This window comes from Pan paniscus, chromosome 5 (assembly GCF_029289425.2).
Source record: "Pan paniscus chromosome 5, NHGRI_mPanPan1-v2.0_pri, whole genome shotgun sequence".
Taxonomy (NCBI): Eukaryota; Metazoa; Chordata; class Mammalia; order Primates; family Hominidae; genus Pan; species Pan paniscus.
The window spans coordinates 125,138,823-125,153,503 of record NC_073254.2 but is presented as its reverse complement, the minus strand read 5'-3'; the positions used below and the strand labels follow the sequence as shown (position 1 = coordinate 125,153,503).

Sequence of the window (14,681 nt, the reverse complement as noted above, 5' to 3'; positions counted from 1 at the left end):
AAGTCTTTATACGTATATATGTGCCTATGAGGGAATAATTTTGCACTATGCTAAGTATTTTATGTATTTCATTTCATTTGATCATAAGGCAAATGAAGTATTATTATCATCCTTTAACAGGTAAGGAACTGAATACATTTAATATGTGACAGAGTTGGATTTGAATCTGGGTCTGTCTAATTCATAAGCACTAGAGAAGTCTATTTAATTCACAGAAATAATTTTGGTATAATACCTATGAAGGTAAAAAGATACAATTGCCATTTTTATGATTTTACTTTTGTTTACTTGTTTTTACAGGAATTTTCAAAATGAATTATACAGAGTCCAGCCCATTGAGAGAATCAACTGCCATAGGTTTTACACCTGCGTTAGAAAGTATCATACCTGTGCCTTCCAATAAGACCACTTGTGAAAACTGGAGAGAGATACATCATCTGGTTTTTCATGTAGCAAATATTTGTTTTGCAGTTGGGTTGGTTATTCCAACTACTCTTCACCTTCATATGATATTTCTTAGGGGAATGTTAACTCTAGGTAAGATACCTAACTGATATTTTATGTAACTTTTCTGTAACTGACATAAGATGGGCTTTACATTGAGAGCTTCAGAGTATTCTTTGTCAGGCCCATAGCAAGCCAAAAAATGTAAGTCTTTGTTAATGAATTAGCAGTATATCAATTAGCTTAGAGCATAGGCCTTCACATGCCATATCTCTCCCTTACTTACTTTGTTTATATGTGCTTTCATATGTTGTTTAGGTTTTCCAGATACCAAAACATTCACTCATGTGTAAGAGTATGAACTTTAAAGCCAAATTGTGTGATTCAAATCCTGGTTCTACTTCTTGTCAACTGTAACTTGGGCAAGTGATTTAATCTTTCTACTGCCTCAGTTTCCTCATGTATCAGATAAGGGTAAAAATAATACCAACGCCCAAAGTTGTTGTGAATTAAATGTGTGTCATATATATATTTAACTTGGAATATTGCCTGCCCATAGTAAGTACTGTATAGTTTTAACTATCATTACTTGAAAAGATATTTGCTGTGGGCAGTAAAGAAACATTGGGAACAAAAACAATTACCAGATACAGTAGTTCAAATAAAACAAATTTTTTTTTGGTCCCAGTAACCCTGATGAAGCAAGTTAAATTGATTCACATCAGAATACTAAAACAATTGAATCTGTTATATTAGCCAGTGATTCTTGACAAATTATTCTCTATGTGATTATTTCCCTGATGGCCCATTTATTCAGGTGCATTTTTTAGCACCTGTGATGTGTCCAGACAAAGACTGAGGAAGGCCGTCTTCATCCTTGAGAAAGACACTCTTGTGGGGGCTGGTGGAGAAACAGATGGGCAATCCCAGTATGGCGTATTGGATGCTGGGATGCAGGTGTGCACCCATTATCCAGGGGGACACGGAGAAGGTGATAGGCTTAGTAGGAGGGCAGAGCAGGGTCCCACTGAGGAGGTGACATGGGACCTGGATTTTGGAAGATGAGCAGGATTTATCTGAGTAAATGGGTATAGTATCCAAACAAAGAACACAGAAGAGAAGGAAATTGAGCATATTGGGGTGAACGTAGAGTAGTGCATTGTGCTTAAAAATATAAATGGGCTGGGCACAGTGGCTCACGCCTGTAATCCCAGCACTGTGGGAGGCCGAGGTGGGTGGATTACCTGAGGTCAGGAGTTCGAGACCAGCTTGGCCAACATGGTGAAACCTTGTCTCTACTAAAAGTACAAAAATTAGCCAGGCATGGTGGCAGGCGCTTGTAATCCCAACTACTCGGGAGGCTGAGGCAGGAGAATTGCTTGAACCCCGGAGACAGAGGTTGCAGTGAGCCAAGATTGTGCCACTGCACTCCAACCTGGTGACAGAGCTAGACTCTGCCTCAAAAAAAAAAAAAAAAAAAAAGTGATAAATGACAAGGAAAAAGAGGCTGGAAGGTTAGTAGAAGCTTGTGGGACCTCTGTGGCTGTGTGACCTGTGAGTAAGGTGAGGATTACAGCAGTAGGAACAGGGAGTTGAATGGGAAAAACAATACCGTACCCTATAAAAAAGCAAACATCAATTATGAATTTTAAGACAGAGTTTTGGAGGTGGAATGAACCAAAGATATTATCAAATCTAACACTTTATTCTGTAAATGCAAAAAGAGAAATCTAGGCCAGGCATAGTGGCTAACGCCTGTAGTCCTAGCACTTTGAGAGGCTGAAGTGAGAGTATCTCTTGAAGCCAGGAGTTCAAAACCAGCCTGGGCAATGTAGTGAGACCCTCTGTCTACAAAACATTTAAAAATTATCTAGGCATGGTGGCATGCATCTGTGGTCCCAGCTATTTGGGAGACTGAGGTGGGAGGACGGCTTGAGCCTGGGATGTCGAGGCTGTTGCACTCCAGCCTGGGCGACAGAGCAAGACCCTGTCTCAAAAAAGAAAAAAAAATTTTAAAAAGTGAAACCTAGACAAGTAAAACGACCCATCCAAAATTAAGATGGAGAAAAAATGGCCAAACCAGGACTATAATTCAGGTCCTCCAGTTTTTCTCTATCCTCCCATTATATACCTTGTCTCCTTTAAATTAAAATATTTTAAATTGCTTCACTATTTGCTATGAAATATTACTTAAAGAATATTTAAATTTTTACATTTTGGGCTTTATTCAGGTGCCTCAAATCATTCTTATGAAATAAAAAATTGCAAGTGAGTAACTTTTAAAGTGGGTGGTTAGCTTTTGTGAGTATGCGTGTGTCAATGATTTATATCTTCATGATAGTTTTATTTTAAATGTATATACTGTATTAACTCTCCTATCATAAAATTGATCAAAAGAAACTGGGGATATTTTATATAAGGTAAGAGAATCAATAAGAAAACACAGGAAGATTCTCAGAGATAAATGGATAATCACCAAGGGAAAATTCAGATGGCTAAAACATTTTGGTAAAATATGCAGGCTCACCAGTAATCATGGAAATGCAAAATAAAGTATACATAATTCCTCACTATCAAATTAGGAGTTTTCACATTTTATAATACAGTTATGCATCGTATAACGAAAGTGGTCCCATAATATAGTACCACATGTTCACCGTTTCCATGTTTAGATATATTTAGATATACAAATACTCACCATTGTGTTATAATTGCCTGCAGTATTCAATATTCAATACAGTAACAAGCTGTACTTTATTGGTTTATACCCTATAGTGTAGTAGACTATGCCATCTGGGTTTATGTACGTATACTCTCTGATGTTCACACAGCAACAAAATCATCTAACGAAATGTTTCTCAGAATATATCCCTGTCATTAAGTGACACATGACTATACTGACAACTTGATATTGGCATTTCTAACTAGTAGGATTGCAAATTTGTACAAACCTTTTGGAAAACAATTCTTCAATATTGTAAAAAACTATAAAGTTCATTCCCTAGATTCACCTTCAGGTAATCCAGACTAAGTAAACAATCACAAATACAGAAAAATTTGTATGTATAAAATTTTTTTTCCACTTGTCAAAAATTATACCCTCAAAATATTGTGTTTCCGGCAGTAGGGGGATGGTTAAATAAATTATGGTTTAATCAGTTGCAGTCTTTTAAAACTATGCTTGCAAAGAGTTTAATGAAATGGGAAAATCACTGGAATAAGTCAAAAAGGAGATTTTAAAATTGTATGTGTGCTAGGTTTGCCATCAGGTAAAACTGTATGAAAACTGTAAGGCAGAATTAAATTATTTGATATTTAATGGCTTTCTTTAAGTAGTAGAATTATGGATTTTTCCCCTTTAAAAATATTTTTTATACTTTGTATTTCCTATATATTTTTAATACAGATTTTATTCAACAAAGCATATATTTGGGATTTTTTGGTCACTGGACAAAAAACAAAATGAAACAATGTGATATTTGGCTTAGGTAGTTCTAAAATGTGTTTGATTTACAGTAGTCCCCACATCCATGGATTCACTTTCTGTGGTCAACGACAGTCCAATAATATTAAATGGAAAATACCAAGAATAAACAATTCATACATTTTAAATTGCAAGACATTCTGAATAGTGCGGTGAAATCTTGCAGTGTTCTGCTGTGTCTTGCCTGGGATGTGAATCATCCCTTTGTCCAACTTATCCCCACTATCTGTGTTACCCACCCAGTGATTGCTTATTAGCTGTCTTGGGTATCAGATCAATAAAACATAGTGTTTATAGAGTTGTATACTATCCATGGTTTCAGGCGTTCACTGGGGGTCTTGCAAAGTATCACCTTCAGAAAAGGGAGGACTACTGTATATATAGAGGATATCAAATTTATTAAGCTCCCCGCTTAGGCTCTTCTAGATTATCTAACATGTTAACTTTGCTCTTCAACAGGATGTACCCTTTATATCGTCTGGGCCACTCTCTACCGATGTGCCTTGGATATAATGATCTGGAACTCTGTGTTCTTGGGTGTCAACATTTTGCATCTGTCGTATCTTTTATACAAGAAGAGACCGGTAATTACTAAAATTAATTAATAAGGAAGTGATTTTAAAGCTAAAACTTTGAAAGGTACTTTGTTCAGAGTTAAGAGTAAGCATCTAGCATATTTAGTCACTTTAATATAATTTCTCTGAAGTTTAGGCTTTCTGTTTACATATGCCTGAAAGTGAAACATTTTAGTACCACGAAACTTGTTCTACAAATGAGTTTTTAAAACTTTAAAAATCATTAGCATATGAGAGAACATGAATAATATTTTCCTTTTTAAGTCATATTACTTGATTTTTTATGTTGATATTCAGATGTTAACCTGGAAATATCATTGCCCAGTTATAAAATTACTTACTAATAGGCAACTTCTTAAACATTCTAATGATTTACAAATAGTTCATGCTATTTTTTAGTGTAATAACTGTATATTTTTCTAATGCCCAAAATACTCATTTAAGGAAGTCACCGTATTTGGTGGGTTACTACCAAAACACCAGTCTTTAACTTTTTCTTTTCAACTCTGATTTATCTTGTATTTGTTGATCATACCAAGAATAGAAAGAGTAGGAAAACAGCAGGGGTCCTAGAAATCACCCCATATATATCTACTGACTTTCCTAAGCACAAACAAACATTCAGTAAAGTAAAAGATATAATGCTTGCCTTAATCTTACGTTTGGGGCCAGATTTGCATGTAGAAAACTATCAGAAAACAAGATGATTCATAGAAGATTCTAATTTGAATGATGCAGATGATATATAATAGGCATTCAACTAGATTGTAACCTCATCTAAACATAGTGAGTCAGTCTGTGTTGTTTTACTGTAATATTCAGTTTTTTCCAGGTTATGCTATGTAATAAATCTCAATGATATATAACAGCAAATGGGCTTTTTTTCTCACCCACCTTGTATCTTGACTCTGGCAGCTATGTGTCAGCTGTGATTCTGTTCTATGCATCTCATTCATTTAAGGGTCTGTGCTGAAGCAGCAGGTTCTATATTTGGACCATGCATTCTCATGGCAGAAGAAAAAGTACTGGAGAGCAAAAGAGAAACACCCAATGTCTCTTAAAACTTTTGCTCAAAAGGGACATATATTGTTTCTGTTCATATTTCATTGGCAAAAACAAGTGACATGGCCCAGTTTGATAATATGGGGCATGGGGTGGAGTAAGGGGGTGTACAGTCCTCTTACAGAGGTTGGGAGCAGTGAATAATTGGAAACAATAATCTAACACACTTATTGTTGTATCCACTTTTCATGTTAACCATTATTGGCACACAGTAGGTGCTCAAAAAAACCTTTGATGAGTAAATGCTTTCGAAGAGGAAAAGTATTAGGCCAGGTGCAGTGGCTCACGCCTGTAATCCCAACACTTCGGGAAGCCGAGGCGGGTGGGTCATCTGAGGTCAGGAGTTTAAGACCAGTCTGGCCAACATGGCGAAACCCTGTCTCTACTAAAAAATACAAAAATTAGCTGGCATGGTAGTGCACACCTGTAGTCCCAGCTACTCAGAGGCTGAGGCACAAGAATCGCTTGAACCCAGGAGGCGGAGGTTGCAGTGAGCCGAGATTGTGCCACTGTACTCCAGCCTGGGTGACAGAGCAACACTTTTGTCTCAAAAAAAAAAGAGAGAGGAAAAGAATTAAGAGGGCTGCATGAGGCTGGGCGCCATAGCTCATGCCTGTAATCCCAGCACTTTGGGAGGCCTAGGTTGGAAGATCTCTTGAGCCCAGGAGTTCGAGACCAGCCTGTGCAACATAGACCCTGTCTCTACAAAAAATTTAAAAATCAGCTGGATGCGGTAGCACACACCTGTAGTCCCAGCTTCTCGGGAGGATCACTGGAACCCAGGAGTTTGAGACTGCAGTGAGCTATGATCACACCACTGCACTCCAGCACAGGCAACAGAGCGAGACTCCATCTCCAAAAAATAAATACATAAAAAGGGCTTGATCTGAGAGTTACGGGATGAGCAGATCATGAATAAATGATATTAAATGCTCATTAATAGAGCTTTGGAGTAGAGGAGGTAGATAATGATTGCATTTTCTGAATGTCAGAACTTGCTGGAACCCCAAAATGTAAGGTTCAGAAGTTGCTGATATGATCATAGCACCAAATAGGTAAATCGCTTAGTGTCTGTGCTTTTGTTTCTTCTCATACTATAAATCTACTTTTTTGAAAAATATGAATGCTGGATTTTCCTCAAAATGAAACAGCAGGACAAGTAGGAGCACTGCAAATGCTATAGTGACATCGGTTGGAGCAGCTGTCATGATCCGGGTCTATAGGCTTCGTATCGTGCCTGCCAGAGATACAGTGCAGTATGGTTTTCCATCCACCCAATTAGTATGACTTCCAGAGACTAATGCTGGGCCCAAAGATGGGGCATGACCTGGGCTTTGGAGAATCTGACAACAGAAATGATTAAGCCATTTTGTTTTTCTCTTCCTCCAGTAGCCAGCCTTATTTGCCAGTGGGTTCTCCATTTTACAGAGTTCATTTTAGCTTACGATGAAACTTCTACACTAAAACTCTTTTACACCCTTTTATTTTTCCTTCACTTTACTTGAGAGTATATAAATGTGAAGCAGTGATTGCAGCTGTGCATATTTGTTTTTCTATATTGGTGCATTAAGTAATTACATGGAGATAAAATGCTTAATGTATGTGTTACCTTTGTAAATTTGTTTCCTCATTGATTCCTATTTTGTGTTTATTTTCTTGCTGCCATATTTAAAAGTTAGTAAATTTTTTTTGTGTGTGAAACAAAAGGTTTCACAGAAAAGGTTTTCTGTTATTTATAGAAGGTGCTAAGATTGGGAAGATGAATGTTGTGACAACATTGAAAACCTAAACAGTTGCATTATAGCTAATAGGAAGAGGTTATGATGAATAGTGCGGATCTTCCCCTTATGCTCTGAGTTCAGTTTAACTGCAGAAGTTTTTTGATTTTTTTTTTTTTTTTTGAGACAGTGTTACTCTGTTGCCCAGGCTGGAGTGCAATGGTGCAATCATAGTTCACTGCAGTCTCAAACTTCTGGGCTCAAGTAATCCTCCCACCTCAGCCTCCCAAGTACGCAGGACTATAGGTACTAATTTTTTTTCTTTTTCTTTTTCTTTCTTTCTTTATTTTTTTTTTTTATTTTTATTTTTGATACCAAGTTTCGCTCTTGTTGCCCAAGCTAGAGTGCAATGGAGCAATCTCAGCTCACTGCAACCTCCACCTCCCGGGTTCAAGCAATTCACCAGCCTCAGCCTCCTGAGTAGCTGAGATTACAGTTGCATGCCACCACGCCCAGCTAATTTCTTGTACTTTTAGTAGAGATGGGGGTTTCACCATGTTGGTCAGGCTGGTCTCGAACTCCTGACCTTAGAAGATCCACCCGCCTCGGCCTTCCAAAGTGCTGGGATTACAGGCATGACCACTGAAAGTGCTGGGATTACAGGCGTGACCACCGCACCTGACCTTTTTCTTTTTAAGTAGAGATAGAGCCTCACTGTGTTACCCAGGCTGCTCTCAAACTCTTGGGCTCAAGTGCTCCTCCCACCTCAGCCTCCCAAAGTGCCAGAATTACAGGCATGAACCACCTCACATGACCTAACCATACCCTTTTAGCATCTGAAGTATAAACTTCTATCACCATTTCACTTGCTGTGTAAGATTCTATTGGCCTAAATACAGAAGGGTGATGGTATATATCAAAGATTTGTTAATTATCAAAACCATATTTAGACCACAGAAGTCAGTGTTTTGGGATTGCTGCTGCATTGGTGAAGCATCTAGTCATTGCTGCATTTCAGGTAAAGATTGAAAAGGAACTCAGTGGCATCTACCGGCGATTGTTTGAACCACTCCGTGTGCCTCCAGATTTGTTCAGAAGACTAACTGGACAGTTTTGCATGATCCAAACCTTGAAAAAGGGCCAAACTTATGCTGCAGAGGATAAAACCTCAGTTGATGACCGTCTGAGTATTCTCTTGAAGGGAAAGTAAGTGTTCTGTGGAAATCAAAATTCCTAGTTTACCTTTAATCTTTTCATGGCCTCTGGGAAGGAAGTGAATGGGAGGAAATGTTGCCAATGAATGGAGAAAGCAGTCACAGAGTTTGTTGTTGGTGGAATTTTTTGCTACAACTATACTTTACAATGCTATAGAGCAACATGTTAAAGCCAGGTTGAGTGTACTGCTCTGAATCTTGATGTCAGGATTTCAATTGCAAGTATTTTAACCATTTTTGACGTTTTATTAAAAATATGAGTCAAAATTGTAGTGGATTTAAATTAGACATTGAAATTCAAAAAGCTTATGCATGCTCCAGAGTTAATTTGTCTTGAATATCACAAAAATACAACTTCTAGGAATATCAGCCATTTGGGGAGAGAGTCAGTCTCTGTTGTGCTGGCATTGTTATTAATAACACCTCTTTCCCTCTCAGAAGTGTGCCAGCTAGAGTTACAGATTATATGGTCACTTCTGTTAGAAGAGCAATAGTAACCACTAGACAGCATACCTCTGGCTCAATACTGGACACTGTTTTTTTCTTTTTCTAACGTTATTTTTTGAAATACTTGTGCCTCAAGAAGTGCTTTTAGTTATGTCCATCATCTCTGTGGAATTTTTAAAACTGTACTACAAAATAAAATCGCATAAGATGATAGCAGTTTTAAGGATTATCATGGTATTTGTGAAATATTGCTTTTATTAACATTAATTTCTGTTATCAGAATGAAGGTCTCCTATCGAGGACATTTTCTGCATAACATTTACCCCTGTGCCTTTATAGATTCTCCTGAATTTAGATCAACTCAGATGCACAAAGGTGAAAAATTCCAGGTATGTTTTCACATGAATTTTAAGGAGATTGAAACTAGTTTGCATCTCATTCAGAATCCAAAGGATATTAATAGAAACACTGCTATGAATTATTGGGGGGGAAAACAAGTTACCATAGGGCATATATAGTATTGTCTCTTTTTTTTTTTTTTTTTTTTTTTTTTTTTTTTTTTTTGTTTGTTTGGGACGGAGTCTTGCACTGTCGCCCAGGCTGGAGTGCAGTGGTGCAATCTCGGCTCACTGCAAGCTCCGCCTCCCAGGTTCACGCCATTCTCCTGCCTCAACCTCCTGAGTAGCTGGGACTACAGGTGCCTGCCACCACCCCCGGCTAATTTTTTGTATTTTTAGTAGCGACGGGGTTTCACCGTGTTAGCCAGGATGGTCTCAATCTCTTCACCTCATGATCTGCCTGCCTCGGCCTCCCAAAGTGCTGGGATTACAGGCATGAGCCACCACGCCTGGCCTAAAAAATACTGTATATATGTACAGAAAATGTTATAGAAAGATATATTCTAATTTTGTCATAATGTTATTTCTAGACTGTGTTTGCTTTTTGAACTTTTTTTTGCTTATTTGAATTTTTATAATTTTTTCTATAGAAAACATCTTATGCTTTATTAGCGAAAAGGAAAATGTGAGCTGTAGATAATCAGTGTTCTTAAACCAAGTAATTGACATTTATTGAAGAAAACCAGAAAACTGGCTTTGCCTTAGGGAATTTATTTTGTTAATTCTTATGAATGAAATGTAATCACTAAACTCTTTTATACTTAATGAATATGTTTAAGGGGAAAGAACGAAGTTCTTCGTAATGGCAATAATTTGAACATGGACTACTTAGTGTGATTCCTTTTGTGTTAAAACAAATTGCTCCAGCCGGGCACGGTGGCTCACATCTGTAATTTTGGGAGGCTGAGGCAGGCAGATCACGAGGTCAGGAGATCGAGACCATCCTGGTTAACATGGTGAAACCCCGTCTCTACTAAAAATACAAACAATTAGCCGGGCGTGGTGGTGGGCACCTGTAGTCCCAGCTACTCGGGAGGCTGAGGCAGGAGAATGGCATGAACCTGGGAGGCGGAGCTTGCAGTGAGCCAAGATCACGCCACTGCACTCCAGCCTGGGCAACAGAGCAAGACTCCGTCTCAAAAAAAAACAAACAACAACAAAAAACAAATTGCTCCATTATGTGACACTGTTCTGATTCTTTCTGTAAGTGTCCAGCCCTCCTATGTTATTCATTCACCTTGTTATTGGAAGGAAATTAACCAAGAAAATAAATGGGTGAGAGTTTCCTTTAGTCTCAGCCTCTGGATTAACAGCAGTAAGGAAATATCCTGAGAATGGGATTGCTTGTGGGCAAGAAGGTAAATCTATTTAGGTAAGAAATGGAAACGAAGAGGCTATTACTACCTGAGGGAGGAAGGAATGTTAGTGTTTCTTGATGACAGAATCTTATTTTAGAGTCTCATTTTGAGATGTTATACAATTTGGGATGCCACAAAATTGGAGATAAAAGAACACTTTTAGACATACAGTTTAGTTTTTATCATTTACGATGGTTTCAATCCTGCCCTGCTCCCGCCCTTCCTGAATAACTGGCCTGAGTAATCGTGCAGCTTGTTAGTTATGTGCATTTACTGAAAGGTTGCATATAGATTCACTGTTATGCAACATTCTTCCCAAGCTGGTTGGACTTACAATGCAGAAGGAGACAGCTAATGCTGTGTCCTGGCTCCTGTCTTTACACTCTCACCTTGTTGTGAGGGTCAGCTTTGATGTGAGATTTATGTTCTTAGTTTATCTTTAATCACCACGATCTACAAACGTGCAGGGCTGCATCTTCTTTCTCGCCTTCTTTGCTGTGACCTTTTTACAGTTTCTTCTTCCAAAGCCCAACATTTATCTTTTGCCTGTATTTCTCTGTGTATAGTAGCAGGTGGTTTTGTGTGATAACTATCTCATATAATCCTGAAGAGACTGGGATTTGAGGATGGGGTGGGAATTGAACCTGCTTTGTTTCCAGAATCAAGTGGTCCCCAAGAGGCCAGAAATACTAATATACTATCTTTTCTGGACTTCAGATTGTATTTATAATTAAGTCAACAAAAAAGGAATTCCTACCACTAGCTACAGTTCTCTTTCTTCTTGGGGACTAGGGATTGGATTTTGGTAGTTGAGAATTATTCCCGGTAATTACAAAGATTCCAAAAACATGACCAAAATTTTATAGTGCCATAGCTGGATGAAGAAAATGTGTTCAGCTTTTCCTAATGCCAGTCAGCTTTTCTCTGCATAGAGTCTTGTGTGGCATTTCCTGATTGGCCAGTAGATTAAAACTAGCATCATGAAGCCTGTGTCCTGTATAGCTGGAGCCATCAGAGTAAGCCCTTGGGAGAGACTGTACTTTGATTGTTTACAAAATGTTCCTGTTGGCAGATCCTCGAGAGTAATAAATAGCTGTTACACATCTGTGTAGGAGTATGTATATTGCCACTTACCTATGCAAGTTCCCAAATGAAAAATGTCACATTCTCCCAGAGTCAACTTCTCACTACCTGTGTCAGTAGCAGAGGACACTTGATCATCAGCCATCAGGCTTCTCCACCCTCACACTTTTTACCTGCTAAGCTCATCTTTCCCTAACTCTGACCAGTTAAATATGTTCGATGAGGATCTACTTCCTTTGAGTTTCTCTTTCTTTAAATTCGTTCTGTGGTCAGGGTGCTCATGAATTGTACAGTAGGATGAAAAGGAGGAAAGAGAAGGCAAGTGGACTCAATGACTGTCCCTTGAGATTGCACAGCAGGTGTTGCTCAGGTAAATATGTAGTAATTATCATGATAATAAGCATTGTGATAGAGCTGAGAAAACAGATTCTGAACTTACAGTTTGTTATCCCTAGGTACTTATAGTGATTTTGGTACTTATAGCCCAGAGTTGCTGTTTATAACTATTGATAGAATCTTGAGTATTATTATTACAAAAGATGAAAGTAGGCCAGGCGCGGCCGCCCACACCTGTAATCCCGGCACTTTGGGAGGCTGAGGCGGGTGGATCACCTGAGGTCAGGAGTTTGAAACCAGCCTGGCCAACATGGTGAAACCTGGTGTCCACTAAAAATACAAAAATTAGCTGAGCGTGGTGGCAGGTGCCTGTAATCCCAGCTACTCAGGAGGCTGAGGCTGGAGAATCACTTGAACTAGGGAGGTGGAGGTTGCAGTGAGCCGAGATCACACCCCTGCACTCCAGCCTGGGCAACAGAATGAGACTCCATCTCAAAAAAAAAAAAAAAGATAAAAGTAGTGTTTTGTTTGGTTTCTTGTTCTTTATGTAGATGTTTTATATTAAGTGAGCTTTACTGTTTGCAAGCTTTTCTTTTGTATTCTATCTCATGCTGCTGCCTTCCCATAGCCAATAGCATGTCCTGGTGTTGCAAAGCCCAAAAATCAAAGTTTTATTGACTTCAAGGGGTGAGGGATGTCTTGCAGGCATATGTCCATGCTCTTGTAAAAGAAATGAACACTAAGTTTTAATGGTATTGAAAGAAAACATTATCTTAATATTAAGTAAATATTTTGGTGGAGCTGTGAAACAATTTCCTCTGCCACTTTTGAATCGGTGTTATTTTAGTGCTTAGGAGAACTCAATAAGCATCAGTGGAATAGACCACTTCTAGGATATTTTAGTGTTTGGTATATGAAATGCAGTATGATGCATGCAAAAAGTATTAAATTATTTCCTTAGGACAGTCAGCCAGTCCTATGGCCACACTGCGGTTTCTGATTCTAGCACATATGGCAGATCCCTCAGAGACCTTTGTTTCCTACGGTGGAGCCCAGTGTCTTCTCTTTATGACGGCTGTAGAATTGGTTTGGAATCTAAAGGGAGGAACTGATCCAGTACCTTGTGGTAATCATGGCAAACCTGTTTGCAAATGCTTAGTCTAATTCTCGACCTGAAAGATGTCCTTTTATGTCTTCTGTTGCCGTATTTGCTTTTATTTCTTCAGTAAAATTCTTCACAAGGACTCAAGCATAGCACTACTGAAATGCCTAATAAGAAGTAAATTTATTTTATGGAAACTTTTAAAATTCTTATATTGCTTTATAAGATATTCTCATAAAAAATACACTTTGCTTGACTGTTGTGACAGGAAATCATTAAATAAACTGTCTATTTGGTAGAAATGAAACATTAGGAATCAAGTAAAATGACCTCAGTCAGCACTCTAACTACTGGCTTCCAACCAAATCCATGTTTTTATGGGCCTGTAAGTTACTCATATGAACTAAGTACGGCTTATTATTTGAATACTATTATTTTATATTCAATAATAACTTAAACAGGTAGAAAGTAATTTTTTAACCATCAATAAAAAGTGAATTTGCTAAGGAAATTACAGTGTCATTGTAAAAGTTTCATTGCCTCAGTGGAAACTTGAGGTAATTCAGATGGCTGAAGAAAAGTTAACAGCCTTATGTATCATCTAAATATAATTTCTTCATCTCATAGATGATTTCCATCTCCTCTTTTAACTCCTTCACCCACTCTTTTCCAGAGTCCTGGGTGACATCTTTGCACAACGAAGGAACATCAGTCCTAACTGTCTTTAGCACTTAGGTGCATGGCTGGGCCCTCATGAGGACACCATGCTCACTTTTCTGTTATTACTCCAGGAATATTTTTCAGTTGCCTTCCATTTATGCACCCACCTCATACCGTCTGTGGGAATTCCCCAGGGTTAGTTTGCTTATACTCCTCTTCCTGTAAATCTTGCCATGTTTTTGATCCTATTTCTTTATTAGCAGCCTCCTCCACTAGAATGTAGGCTTCATGGCGTGTGTTCAGCCTTTCTTTGTATGAGGGACTCTTGATGGACGGCACAGCCAACCTTGTAGTCACTAGGCAGAAATACTTTCTGTGAAATGGTATTGATGAGTATTGGGTGTATTGGGTAGATTTTGACCTGGTGGGAAAATACATTTGGGCTGAAAGTCAAAAGTGCTCACTTTACCACTACTTTTTTTTTTTTTTTTTTTTGAGAGGGAGTCTCACTCTGTCACCCAGGCTGGAGTGCAGCGGCACGATCTCGGCTCACTGCAACCTCTGCCTCCCAGGTTCAAGGGATTCTTGTGCCTCAGCCTCCTGAATAGCTGGGATTACAGGCGCCTGCCACCATACCCAGCTAATTTTTTTTCTTTTAGTAGAGACAGGGTTTCACCATGTTGGCCCAGGCTGGTCTCGAGCTCCTGGCCTCAAGTGATCGGCCCATCTTAGCCTCCCAAGTAGCTGGGACTGTAGGCACATGCCAGTATGCCCGGCTAATTTTTGTGTGTTTTGTAGAG

At 38.6% G+C, this 14,681-nt stretch overlaps 1 protein-coding gene across 4 annotated transcripts in view; it reads left to right on the top strand.

The window, feature by feature from the left end:
* The window catches only part of BVES (blood vessel epicardial substance), a 44,972-nt gene that overhangs the window by 3,343 nt on the left and 26,948 nt on the right, over positions 1–14,681 (top strand). For all 4 annotated transcript variants that reach the window (XR_010112495.1, XR_010112496.1, XR_008955688.2 and 1 more), the window contains exons 2-5: positions 301–537; positions 4,388–4,512; positions 8,302–8,489; positions 9,225–9,333. Coding sequence is in view for 1 of the 4 variants with exons in the window: in XM_034962624.4 (XP_034818515.1) it covers positions 312–537; positions 4,388–4,512; positions 8,302–8,489; positions 9,225–9,333 (648 nt within the window). In the remaining 3 variants the exon portion in view is untranslated. The remainder of the gene's footprint in view (positions 1–300; positions 538–4,387; positions 4,513–8,301; positions 8,490–9,224; positions 9,334–14,681) is intronic.